This window comes from Mixophyes fleayi, chromosome 3 (assembly GCF_038048845.1).
Source record: "Mixophyes fleayi isolate aMixFle1 chromosome 3, aMixFle1.hap1, whole genome shotgun sequence".
Taxonomy (NCBI): domain Eukaryota; kingdom Metazoa; phylum Chordata; class Amphibia; order Anura; family Limnodynastidae; genus Mixophyes; species Mixophyes fleayi.
In genome coordinates, this window is record NC_134404.1 from 202,616,925 (window position 1) to 202,630,893 (window position 13,969).

At 34.5% G+C, this 13,969-nt stretch overlaps 1 protein-coding gene across 1 annotated transcript in view; it reads right to left on the reverse strand.

The window, feature by feature from the left end:
• Positions 1–13,969, reverse strand: part of LOC142143217 (uncharacterized) — a 78,887-nt gene that overhangs the window by 33,025 nt on the left and 31,893 nt on the right. The window contains exon 16 of the mRNA XM_075200929.1: positions 7,659–7,703. Coding sequence (XP_075057030.1) covers positions 7,659–7,703 — 45 coding nt within the window. The remainder of the gene's footprint in view (positions 1–7,658; positions 7,704–13,969) is intronic.

Consider the following 13,969-nt stretch of genomic DNA (forward strand, 5'->3'; position numbering starts at 1 on the left):
CAACTCAAACCCAATTTCTTTTTGTGTGATATTTTCACAACACCTTTGTTAATAACTTATGCAAGATAATATCCATCTGCAATAAGCTATTCAAAAAGAGTATATACTGTAATTTTTCAACAGATTTCAGAATTAGTAACTTTTGCACACACCATAAAATGTATACCCATAAGTGTATACCCGTATTAAAGTTTTACCCATATTTTCCTAACAATGTATTTGTACTTTTAACATTTGTTGTGAAAATTGTCTATTCACAAGTATTGTCATTCAATTTGCTGTTGTCATAGCCATGCTCGCCTTTTCACAGAGCTTTTTGAAAGTCACCAACTAAAAAACTGCGTAAAGCACACATGAATAGTTAGTTTAATATAAGTTTAACAGCATGCATTTTTTGACAATATCACTATTGTGATGGCAATATAGGTTCCAGCTGTTAATGATCATATATACTACCAACATAGGGCCTGATTTAAAGTAGGATGCAAGTCCAACTCATCAACGCAAATAGCACTTATAGCCAAGGATCCGTCTCAGTTTTGCATTCTGACTGAGACTGATCTCCCCCTTGCACCTCTCTGCGCTTAGAGAGGTGGGATGGGAAGGTTAGTGGGCGAGCCTAGCAAGGTGTGCTCACACTCTTTAAATGCTATTCTGAGTTGAAAGCAATCGCAGATGGATCTCTAGGAGACTGAAGGAAAGAAGGGAAACAGAGATATATGTCAAAATGGGGCACTTCAAGGAACCAATTCTCGACAAATAGAAAAATTTGTTTAAAAAAATTAATACTTTATTGGTATACTCTAAAATATAAGAGAAAAGGCTAGCGAAATATTAAAAAATGAAAATAAAATATGACTCCCAAAGTACAAATCAAATAGTTAAAAAAAACTGCAAAAAGCTGCTAACCACCTCACTACTCCCAAATTATCTCTATATAATGTCCACTTCAGCTTCAGTGTTATTGACATCAATATGGTAAAAGAATGTTAGATAATTGAATGAAACATCGTGACCCATACCTATTCCAAATTTAGTGGTATAAGGTGTTATGTCTCAGAGGATAAGCCACCTGCACCTTTATCCACCGAGTTCAGGAGATTTAAATTAGACCATAATCTGAGTTATTCTCCAAAAGAGAAATTGGACCATAATCAGAGTTATTTACCAAGAGAGGAAATGCACATGTTTACTAATGTATTTCTACATATGTAACACCTTGATACGTCATAGCCAATGTGTCATAAATGTTTGATTCCAACCCTGACTTATTACATATTCATAGGAGTAACCAACTGTGTTGCTGAGATTCCAAAATTAATTCACCAATATTAAGTAGGTACACTATTCAGGATAATGCAGTCAAACTACAATCATGATTATCTCTTAATAAAGATACATGACTGTTGATTGATACATTAATAGCTCAAATTATATCCTGATATATAATATCTCCTATTTCAGAGAAGGTTAATTCTGCCCTTCAAGTTGCTCCTAATGCCACAGTCGGTAGATTATGACATTAGGTATGTAATAATAGGGTAGTCTCCTTATTTCTGTGTTTTCTAAAAAAAAACACCCAGCTGTACAACTAAAAAGATCTGTTCTTATCTAATCTAATTAGAAACTCTCTCATACATGAGTCAATAGAACGCTGCCTATCCCCATATGATATGATAATTCAATCAGCCAATTCTAAATTTATGGAGATAATAAGCTATTTTGTTGAAGTATTTAATATAGCTTATATATAATCAGGAGACTATTCAAATCTGGTCCAATGGATAATTTTCTCATATATCGGTCTCTGAAAGCTGCCTTTTCCAAATATAATTAATAGCTCATCCAGCCGTTAAGCTGTCAGTGGATTCGCCTAGAGCGGAGAGCAGCTATTTAAGTTAGTTTCCCTAAAACAGGATCATACCGGGTTCAATTCACACTATTTCCAAAATTATTCAACGTATAATTAGAAGTTAGATTTCATTGGAAAGAAGTTATATAATTTCACATTTCACATTAGTAGTAGTGAGCGTGGCATGTCGTCGACGAGTGTTTCGCTAGCAGCTTAGTCAAGGTTAGATTTTAGAGTATGCCAATAAAGTATTCATTTTTTTTTAAACAAATTTTTCTATTTGTCAAGAATTGGTTCCTTGGAGTGACCCATTTTGACATACTTCTCAGTTTTTCTTCTTTCCTTCAGTAAATTATATTATGTGTGGGTGCACACCCCCCCCCCCCCCCCCCGGTATTTAAAAGAGGATTTTCAATCATGACACTTTATGTTTGGGGGTTTTGAACCATACCCAGTATGGTATATAATTCTTGGTGTGATAGATCTCCAAGAGACCTTAGTGTATTAAAGAACATGTAAAAAATATTAACTTAAAAAAAGGTGTGCACCCTTTCCCACACGGCTTAACCTTGTGCTGTTTGGGGTGTGGGGGAAGCACAATTTTTTTACATTAATTTATTTAGTCATTTATTGGCTTTTAGGGCCGCTGTGACTGACAATTTTCCATGACATCTATATTGTCATGCTTTCAGTAAGAGCAGTCAGGGTAAAGAATCAATATGTCAAATAGAATAATTCAGTGGTGTAAGGAAAATTTTAAAACATGACCTATAGTAATGTAGGTATTGAGGACTAGACCATCAGATCTAGCTCTACTGATATGACCTAAAATAAATGCATTTTTCCTAATGAAAAATATAACAGTTCAACTATACTTACTTATTTTCACAGCATAACAATTGTTTATATTTTTAAATAAAAAGAGAATTAGAATAGAATTGAGTTAATAACATGATAAAAACATATAACCAATAACTTGCCAGATTAAATTTTACCAGTCTATTGCGAGTAAATCAGGCTGCTATATGACAGCTTTTAAATTTGCACCACATAATTGCAGGCTGTTTCTTGTGGATAAAACCTGCAACTGTAATAAATATAGTGATTTTTGTTATATCAGCAGGAACAGTGGATGTTGTATTTTCATTGCCCTGGTATGGACACAGTTCTGTTATGCTCATTGCATTGCATACAGTATAATGATGTCCACAGAGCAGCTTTGTATCATATCCAAGGGAAGTTAAACAATGCTGTTTCATGATGTAAACATATGATTGAAATAATGGAAGGGAGCAAAAAAATAAAGTAATATGTTTAGAAAAATATGCAGAAGAGCATTTAAAGCTAATTAATTAAGGCAAGGGCTTTAAGTGTTAGGCCTCTATAAGTAAGCTTTTATATGCTGTGTGGTTCACCTTACACAATCCAAACTAGCACAGGTGAAAATCACATTTGCTTATTTCATAGTAGACTGTAAGATAGAATAAGGACTGTTTGGTAGCAGTGCTGAGTCAAGATTGCGCAATCTGCGTTATATTCACTGTGCCATCTGACAGTAACCAGATAAATATGACATGTATACTGTATCAGTATAAGAAATGTTTGTTGCAAAATGTTATAAAAATAATAGCCGTACTGCTGTTTTCTAACAAAAAAAAAAGTTTAATAACAGTAAATGAGTATAAAGCATTTAAGCTTGCAGAATATATTATACATTATTATTTGCTTAGCACCAGCTTTTTTTTCATTACAATTACACAAACGATCAAGTCAAAAATAAAAAAAACACAAGAAAAAGACAGTTACAGAGCAGCATATAAAAGCATTTTTAATTTAAAAGCACAACCATGGAGAGATTTTCCCGTCCATAGAGACACAAAAAGCAAATAGTTACATATTAATTATACACATTGACAGTGAAGTCCTGCTTTTCTTAATGTTATATAGTCTGCAGATGCAAAGAGCATGTAGAGTTAGAAAGTATTTGCTAAGGTCCAATCCATATTCTCAGGTAACAGATACAACTGTGATCAACCAGTGTTCAGAATTATTATACTGGTTTTCGTTTAAAGGTCTTATGCCTTTATAAAGGAAAAACATGATTTATTATGTAGTGTGTGGGAAGTGGTCAGGGATTGTACCTTTATCCAAATACATAACAGTCTGCAGTACAGTAACTGAGCAGAACACAGATTTAAAGGGTTGCAGATATCATGCTGTGCGTTTTCACATCACACAAAACTCAAAATTTGTAGTGACATTAATATTTGAGACAAAAATAATACTATTTACATGAGCACACTTGCAATAAGTAATATTGAAGCTGTACACAGTTTGTGTGTCTTGTGCGCTTACAGGAAAAAACACTAAGTAAACCATTTGGCCTATAAAGTTGATTGCTATGCCATTTTGATTGCTGTTCTTTGTCAAAGAAACCATGTCTTACTTTATAAGTGTTAGGAAGCACTTAAAGATACAGAAACGTCTTAATAGGATGCGTGCCTAATTATGTTGGTAAGGACATAAATGCAGGTATTAAAATGTTATATTTTAAATGCATTACATTAATTTTAAATATACCAATTATAGCAAAATGAAAGGCCATTTCCACACAAAAAGGTACCCTTCTCTCAATTAGCAGATCTGTTGATGTCCTGTGAGAGTGTTACCTCCGCATTTTAAAATCAAACAGTGTTAGCGTAATGTTTCGATCATGTTTTTCCCTGATTTCTGCTATAAACACAAGTGACCAAGATAGTGTGTGCTTCACCACTAGCGGCCCCCTTTCCTAAATAAATGATTCACTTAGCGGTAATCATTTGCCTATGGAAAGTACACAATGAAAAGGATCCCAATGGTTTGTACCACAGAAAGAGACAGAGATGTCTCCAGGGTCATAAAGCAAAATGTCAAAGCTGAATCAAACAAGCCAAGTTTGTTACATGGAAGATCAAGCATAAACAGCTGGATTATAGGCACTCAAGTGCAATGATCTGGCAAGTATATCAGTGAAAGGACCATGTTATATAGAAAATGTGATTAGGCTTGGATGAGTCATTTGTGTGCCACTTCAGACGTGAGCGCATTACTGGTTGCCAGTTTGTTTGCATTTTAGTGCTGGATGCACTCCACTTCTGCATGCATTGTCATTTACTGGTTGTTCATAAAATATAATTTATATAATATAATTTAGCAAAGCTTATGGATCCTAGCAACCATACCAGAAGATATTGAAATTGTCCATACTCTTGCTTAGTCAAATATACAATTTTTTTTCCTTTCATACCTGGCTTGTACTTCAATAGAAATTCAATAGAAATTCCTGGCAATATGCATTTTACCTCTAGTTCATCTTTTATTTGTATTATGTAAGTAAAACTACATGTCCCCAGTAAAATAAAGTGACATAAAATTGCTATAATTAGAAACCACTGTAAAAAGAGTAAGTTAAAAACAACATTGTAAATAGATCATTTTAGTTAGCTGGGTTTTTCCCACAAATGTAGAGTTAGACCTTAGGATATTCACACTCTCATGGTTGTTGGTAGTAAAACTTTTCTTGACTATATGAGTATTATTACTCAAGCGAGTGGGATGAGCTGGGATTGATCTGTATGTGTAAAAGGAGTTATTACTTGTCACTGTTGTCAAAGGCCACCTAAAAATATATAATATGCACAGGCCAGTTCTATTACAATTTTTTTTATGTTCTTGCTATATACAGACTATCTAATTTCTTTGCTTTTTTTTTCTTAAAAAAAAAACAGAGGAAAAAAAGCCTTAGCATCTATTAACCTCCTGAGTACTCTCCTCAAAGTTATTTTTTTAACACTATCATTAGCTATATTGAATAGATTGCAGTAACTACTATAGGAAATCAGTCTGCTATACATATTCACTTCCTTGATATTTAGTGTAATTGTTACATTCTAGTGTCTAGTATAATGTCACACACATATTTTCTCTGACGAGACAATCCTCTAAAATATCAATCTAACCTCTAATATGCCATCACAATTTCTTTTTGCTCACTGTTTATGAATGAGGCCATAACAAGCATCAACATGTACTGTAAGTTGCAAAATGTTTTTGACCATGTGAAATCAAAATAAAATATTTGAAATAAATAATTTATGATCCATACAAAAAAGCCACAAAAATCAAGGCACATTATTTTGTTTTAAACTATTAAAAACTTTGGGTGGACATTACCTTTTGGTATCAGCAAGATTGGACTAAAACAAAATATTTTTCATAAGCATATATGTGTACTTTGCCATTTCTAAAATTGCCACTTATGGGATCAGCGCTGCCAAAGTATTTCCATTAATAAGGGCACATAAATGTTATAACTGTATGTGTGTACAAAATACATTACAGAAAAAAAATGTAGCGACGTCAAGGAATATGACCCATCATTTGGACTACACAATAGCTATACTTAAACCTATGGCCCTGCCCTAATTATATTTTTAGTACCAGATAAGGCATTTAGCTTATGTTCTAAGCTTGGAAGCATTCAGACTGACATTATGTAACACGAACATGTTATCCATAAATGCATAATAATCTACATTATGGACTTATTCACTTAATTAATTTGTGATTTAAGAGGGAAAGAATGTACATTTTCTAATGTTTTCCTTCTATGAACTATATTATTGAGGTCCACAGGCTTATTGCGCGCCAGAAAATTCTTTGGTGACATTAAAGGTCAATCAACCCTGCTTGAAAGGCTAAGTGACATACAGGACCTCATTTAGAGTGGGACGCAAAGTCCGATTTATGCGCATCTAACCAAAAAACACTATCACACATGTGCAGAAAGCTCCAAATCCGCCTGCATCTTGGACGCAATTAACACTTGCGACAGCTTGTGACTCACTACGAGAGAATGGGAGGAACACGGAATTGTGAAGGCATGACCATGTAAATGCATCCTAGTCGCAGTGAGGCGCAGACGTAACACACGTAACACACGCCAAAACAGGGCTAAAGCTGTGCGGCAGGAATTAGGTGGCGCAAGCGTTAGGTAACTGCAAGAACTGCTCCAGCTCGATAGGGTATTACAAGTGGGACTCAACTGGGGTTTTCTTGCAACTCGTAATACCCTACCAAGCTGCGGCACACTCCCACTTTTACACTCCTTACACAGACTTTGCGTCCGACTCTAAATGAGGTCCTCACTGTGCATTATGGCATTGACTAAATTTCAACAAATAGAGGAACCTTAATTTTACCATTGATTCATGGCAATTGTCTTACATGTTTATATACTGTACAACATAACTATGGGTATTGCATTACTTTTACATGAAACTCTCTTTTACATTATATACAAGCTTTGCTATATTCACTTCTGATTTCATGCATAAGACAGACAGAAGTGGAACAGAATCCCAATTGCATATATTACCAAAAAAAAGTGGTATTTTTACTAGAAATGTGATTAATACATTATATTGTTATGCAAGTTTGTGAACCATTAATTTAAGTGAAAAAGTTAGCATAGCATGTACCAAGTCTAACTAGGTTAGGTATAGATATAGCTTTTGTTTTTTTCCCCTGACATGGACCATTTTGGCAAATATTCTGTGAACATCCTGCATTCACTCTTATTGAACCAAAGAGTTGTAGGCAAGATCTTACTGCTTTCATTCTGTGGAAATCATTCTACATATAATTCTTTTGTAGTTACTTATGTATTTTATTTTACCAAAGAAACATTTTCTAGTTATTTAATTAATTTATTTGTAATAAATATTTTATATATACAATGGTATGTATAATTTAGAAGATTACATACATGACTTTTGTTCATGGGCAGATTTTTCAGCCTTGACATCTTGCTCTGGAAAAGACATAATGCAGATTCTGATTATTTATAATGATCTATAACACACGAGAAACTTGCTCTTAATAATCCTTTTACATTATGTCAAGAAAGCATGGTGCCGTAAGGCATGTTGTTTTTTAACTCCTTCTCCGCTGAGGCTTTTCTCGTCCCTGTGCTGTGCCAATTTTTTCTCTGTTTGAGAAGGTCACATTCCAACACAAATTATACATTATTATATTCAGACGACTTTGCATTTGAAATAATACTATTATATTACTTACACCTCCTGACACAGCAACCCAAAAGTGTTTGTTTTTATTGAAATAGCAAGAAAGTGACCCAAAAGATAATGGGCCTGAGTCATTAAGAAAATTAAGGCAAAAAAATGGAGTAAGTTTTCTCCTGGACAAAACCATGTTACATTGTAAGGTGTGCAAATTAGTATATTATTTTCCCCAAGGTAAATTCTGGCTGTTTTTTCATGTAGCACACAAATACTTGATAGTTTTATTTGTACACTAAAATTTAAAGTTGATGTAGGACACGCCATACCCCAATTATAAACCTGTCATCACATTTTAAATTTACATCCCTCTCCAATGCAACATGGTTTTGTCAAGGCGCAAAGTTACTCTTTTTTTTTGCTTTACTTCCCTTAATGAATCAGGCCTAATGTGTGTGGTTTTTTTTTTTACTAAACACCACCAATATATGTAGTGAATCTTGCTTTGGCATCAATCCACATTTCCTAAACAGCAAACTGCAGGATTCTACACAGGTTTTCATAATAAAATCTGCACTTGAAAATAATAAAGCATTATTTGATAGTCTACACTGTCTTGAATTAAATGCATAAAACATGTAGGCTGTGGATAAGTGGCAAGATTATTTCCTTATCTTACAATTTGCTTTACCCCACCTCACCATATTGCAAATAGAACTTTTCATTACCAGAGCCAATAGTCAGCTTAAGTCGTGGTTCTGGGTGCTGGAGGACTTAATTCATAGTTTTAAACAAAGCACTATAGAAGCTCCACTATTGAAAAGCTATGGATGACTTTGAACATCTTGTAGTATGGCTCAAAGCTTCAAGCCACCATAGAAGCTCCCAGGGCCCCTTATGTGCTATGAGTAAGCTGTAATGTTATAGGAAGCAGCAGTAGTGCAAATGTGGACTACCCCCTTTAAAGCACAAGTCCATTCCCTTTCTTATCTAAATGTTATGATTTTTATTACTCTTGTTAACTATTGTGGTTTATTATTTTATATACTATCTTTGGTCCTGATTTAGAGATGAACGTAAGTGTTTGCTTCCCAAAATATGTTGCCTGCATAAAAATTAATTGCACTGCGCATGCACATAACTTCCTTATTTTAAGTTGCACTTGTGGCCACTTGCACTTGAAGAGGCAGATCAGGGGTGTTTTCATGTAAGGTCTGTACAGCAAGAGCATGGAGACTCATGCCAAACATGCACTTTAGAGAATTTAACTTGCATCGTTAAGATATGCATTCTAGGAGGTGTATCTTTGCATGTCCCATTGGTCTGGTGCAATTAAGTTAATGATGATGATGGCTGCATTTTTACTCCTTATGTATCTATATGATAGAATCAAAGTTGCTCAGCTGAGGTACCATTTCTTACACCTACGCAAAAGTCGCAGTTTCTAAATCAGGCCCTTTGTGATCATTGGAAGCAAAAATATGTAAAAAAACTGTATAAGTTTTAAACATAATTTCATGCATTATGATTCATACAAAAAAAAATGTGGTGCCATATATAGTCTGCATTATGCATTCAATATATTTTTTGATAATTCCAAAAAACAATAAAGTTCCCAATGATGGCTTGTGGCTAGTCTGTTGTTGCAATGAATGGACCGTCTTGTAGTTATTTATTTTTAAGGTCTATAAGCTGCTAGGAAATTAATCAATTGTCTAACTTTCAAAAATGAAAACACAAGAATGCTTACATATATCTTATTAACTTTCTATCCCTGTAACCATTGAGATTCATATAAATTCCCAAATATTCAAGATGGACATATCTATTAATTGATCTATCAAGGGTGCACTCCAGAATGATAATATAGGAAAAAGGAAAAAAGAAAAAGTAATTCAAAATTGTAGGCACTCATTACAGTAGAGCAAAATCACCATATATAAAAAAATTATGTACATTATAATTCGATGCCTTTTTATAAATATAATTAAAAGCATGTAACTTTCCCCAAAAAATATGTCATTACGAAATATGAAAACATGTAAGAATGAATGTGCAGTGTTAAATAATGAAAAGGATCACAGTAATTAAAATCACAAGGCTCCCTTATCTGTAAAAGATATCTTAAAATATATATATAATTTTTTACTGCTGCACCTTCTGTGAATGAAAAAAAAAACTCATCTGTGACCCTGTTATTAATCATGATAATTACAATGTATCATGGTAATTTAGACATTTTACATTTTGAGCATCCAAATATAGTATCAGCTAAAAAGTCCCTTCATACTTAATGTGTTATTATGATGGATATAGACATAGCAGGGTCAAATTCCATTGCTTCTCAACCAAAATAACTTTATATATCTAGCATATCAAACTGAAGAGTTTATGGACCATCTCCAATCATTCAATCCTTTGACATCAAAACACATTATTGCATAATTGCAGATTCTATTGCTTATTATAGTGGAGATCACCCACACATGCTTTTATATCACAATGTATGATTACAAATAGTATTCCTCCTAATAGTGGAGATCATACATGAAGTATTTTCAATACATTGTGATGTTTCACTATATTGTCACATTCACATTAACTCCATTATCAAACATCGCTAGATATACATTAATGAAGTGCATTCTGGGACCATTGTTATCTCCAGCTAAGCTAGAGTGTTATAAGACACAAGAGTTGTATCCACAAAATTAAATATTACCCTAAGATGATGTCATGAGAGAAATGTATGTCAGAACATGCAGACATTGTTATTCACATCACAGTCAGGGGGCCAAATCCTGTGAGGTTGGCAGGGTTAAGCATTAGACTTTACAAATGTCATCAAGTGCAGCTTTAGTCAAAGAACAATAAACATGTACATCATCATCACCCTAATTACCACCAAGGATAATACCAGGTTCATTTTGATTTTTGGGACTACAAGCTGGTTTAGCAGGGCTTGTATGTTTCTTCTAAAGGACAACATGATGGATTTTTATTTGTTGCTTAAAGGCTGGCATCCTGAACTTTGTTCCCCAGTGACCTCAACTGCCCATTGTGTACCTATGATGCACTTGACCATTATCATTTTATCCATGTCAATCTGAAAAACACGGGCAGCACGGTGTAGCATGGTGGCTTAGTGGTTAGCACCTCTGTCTCACAGCACTAGGGTCATGAGTTTGATTCCAGACCGTGGCCTTATCTGTGTGGAGTTTGTATGTTCTCCCCGTCTCTGCATGGGTGTACTCCGGTTTCCTCCCACACTCCAAAAACATACTAGTAGGTTAATTGGCTGCTATCAAACTAGCCCTGGTCTGTCTGTGTGTGTGTGTGTTAGGGAATTTAGACTTTAAGCTCCATTGGGGCAGGGACATATGTGGGTGAGTTCCCTGTACAGCACTGCAGAATTAGTGGCGCTATATAAATAAATGATGATGAAGAAAACAATAACTGTCTGGGTATTTGTACACTTAGATAATAGTGCTAATGACAAGTGGAGAAAAAAAATAATGTTTGCCAGTCAACGTATTGTAAAAAAATTAACCAATTAAGATAGCAGGTAATGTGTTTGAACGCCTGTATGAGTAATAACAAGTACAGAAACAATTGGTTTTGTATTTAATACAGTACCAAATGAATAAAGCAGGGTGTTTGCTGATTGGCTTCTTTATGTTCCATGCACTGGGATTAGCCTCATTCTCCAGCGATTTTAATTGCGCAAATCTGAACTGAATTTCAGAATTGGATGAATTGATTCACTTCTAGTTGTCTAGTTTTCTATATTTCATTTGCTGAATGTGAGTGCTGGATCTATAGCAATGTATTAACATGACACAAGCTGTGGGGCATGCTTTAGACAGTGCAATATAAAATGAGAATACTTGCAAACCATTTAATAACATTTTGCTGTTCTATATATTTGTTCTCTATATTTGTAGTTCACATGACTTTTTATAAGTCTGCTGCTTCCTTTATGGTTTTTTTAAATGCTGTTTCGTTGTATGTGTACTATAATGCGCCTACTTTGGCTTCTGTAACAACTTTAAATACAATAAATAATTTCATTACAGGTTTTCTAGTTATGGTTTTCCTATTTATTTTACTTAATTGCATAGCATAGCAACTTCCAATAAATTTAACTAGATTGCGTCTGTTCTTTATGCTGTACCAGGGCATAGCTTACATGTAGCAATTTAGTAAATTCCCAACATTTTCTGTTCAGACAAAACACTTTTTTTCAGTGAGGTAAGATACAGCACAAGTTTTTTAGAGATAATAGAAATGAAACTTAAAAATAAAAGGCTTAAAATTGGCTTTCTTCTGCTTTTGTGCTTTGAGTTTTTGTGTCTGAGTCATTAAGGAGAGCAAGGCAAAAAAGGAGTGAATTTGATCCTGGATAAACCATGTTACAATGCAAGGGGTGGAAATTAGTTTATTACTTTGAATGTAAGCAAAATACAGGCTGTTTTTTTATGTAGCACACAAATACTTGATGGCTTTATTTTTACATTGACATTTAAGTTGATCTAGGACATGTCTTATCCCAAATATAAATCTGTCCCCACCTTTTAAATGTATCCCCCCCCTTCCCCGATGCAATATGGTTTTGCCAAGGTGCAAAGTTACTCTTTATTTTGCTTTGCTCTCCTTAATAACTCAAGCCCATTGTGTTTTCCTTTAGAGTACCTTCCATTGCATAAAACGCAACCAGAAGCCACCATCTAAATTCTGATTACTCAGATTACTATTCCATTCTCTTGTGCCCCATAGTAGCTATGTTTCCCTAAACTTTCATTAGTTACTTAAACAGGCTTTTTACCTTAAATAACCACTGTACTAACTTATATTCCAATAATAGTGCTTTGGTATAAACCTTGGACCCCACCATACACTCTGTTTACCAGGGTTCCATCACACACACATTGTTATGACTGCATATTAGCTTAATATTTTATATCATAGCAATAAAAAGCATGAATATACAATCATTGTACTTATACTGTACTAAACCAATATACTGATTTACAGTGTGGATCCTTGCATTATTTCTCACAGTTTATTTGTTGTTTCCAGTAGAGATGCTCACTGACCCCTGGGTTTTGGTTTTGGTTTTGGATCTGGATTATGTTCGGGTTTTGGTTTTGCCAAAACCGCCCTCGCGTGTTTTGGTTTGCTTTTTTTTTAGAAAATGCCACATTTTGGGCTAAAATCACATAATTTAGCTATTATTTTGTACCTACATTATTATTAACCTCAATAACACTAATGTCCAGTCATTTCCAGTAAATTTTTTAGCACCTCACAGGTCACAATATGATTTTCATATACTTTCGCCCAAAATACTGTGCCATAGCTCACCCCCAAATAGTTGCCAGTGTTCAATGCTTCAACAGAAGTAATCGGCCTTGAATTTCTTTTTCAAAGTCTATACTCACATTGTATTGTGTCATAGCATTATTAATAGGCCTGGCAGTGTTCTTTAAAGTGTAGTGATATTGTACTGTGCCATCGATATAGATCCACATCAGTCGAGAACAGACCAGTAGCACCAAGCAGCTGCTAGCACCAGTCATGATGATAGGAATGCCTCTATGTCATCTGCTAAAGCCTATGTTAAAGACTGAGGTGCATAGTGTTTTTAAAGTGAGGGAAACCAAAATGTAAAAAAACTCAATTTTCCTTGGTAAATTAAAAAACACCTGTAATCAAGGCACAGTTAGCTGCAGAAAAAATTAAATTGTCAACATGCCATTACACACGCAGTGGCAAGGAAAGAGTCAGGCCTTTCTGTATGAGTGCTAGTTCTGCAACTTTCCTTGAGGCATCTTCTTGTAAGTTCAGTCATGACGATACAAGACCTTGCAGCACGGTGCCTTTGCGGTGTTCTTTCACAGTCCTAAAACATACTAGTCGGTTAACTGGCTGCGTTTGTGTGTGTGTCTATGTTAGGATTTTAGACTGTAAGCTCCGAATGGGGTAGGGACTGATGTGAGATAACATAACTTATAACTAAATCTTATAACTATCTACATAACTAACATAACTTATAACT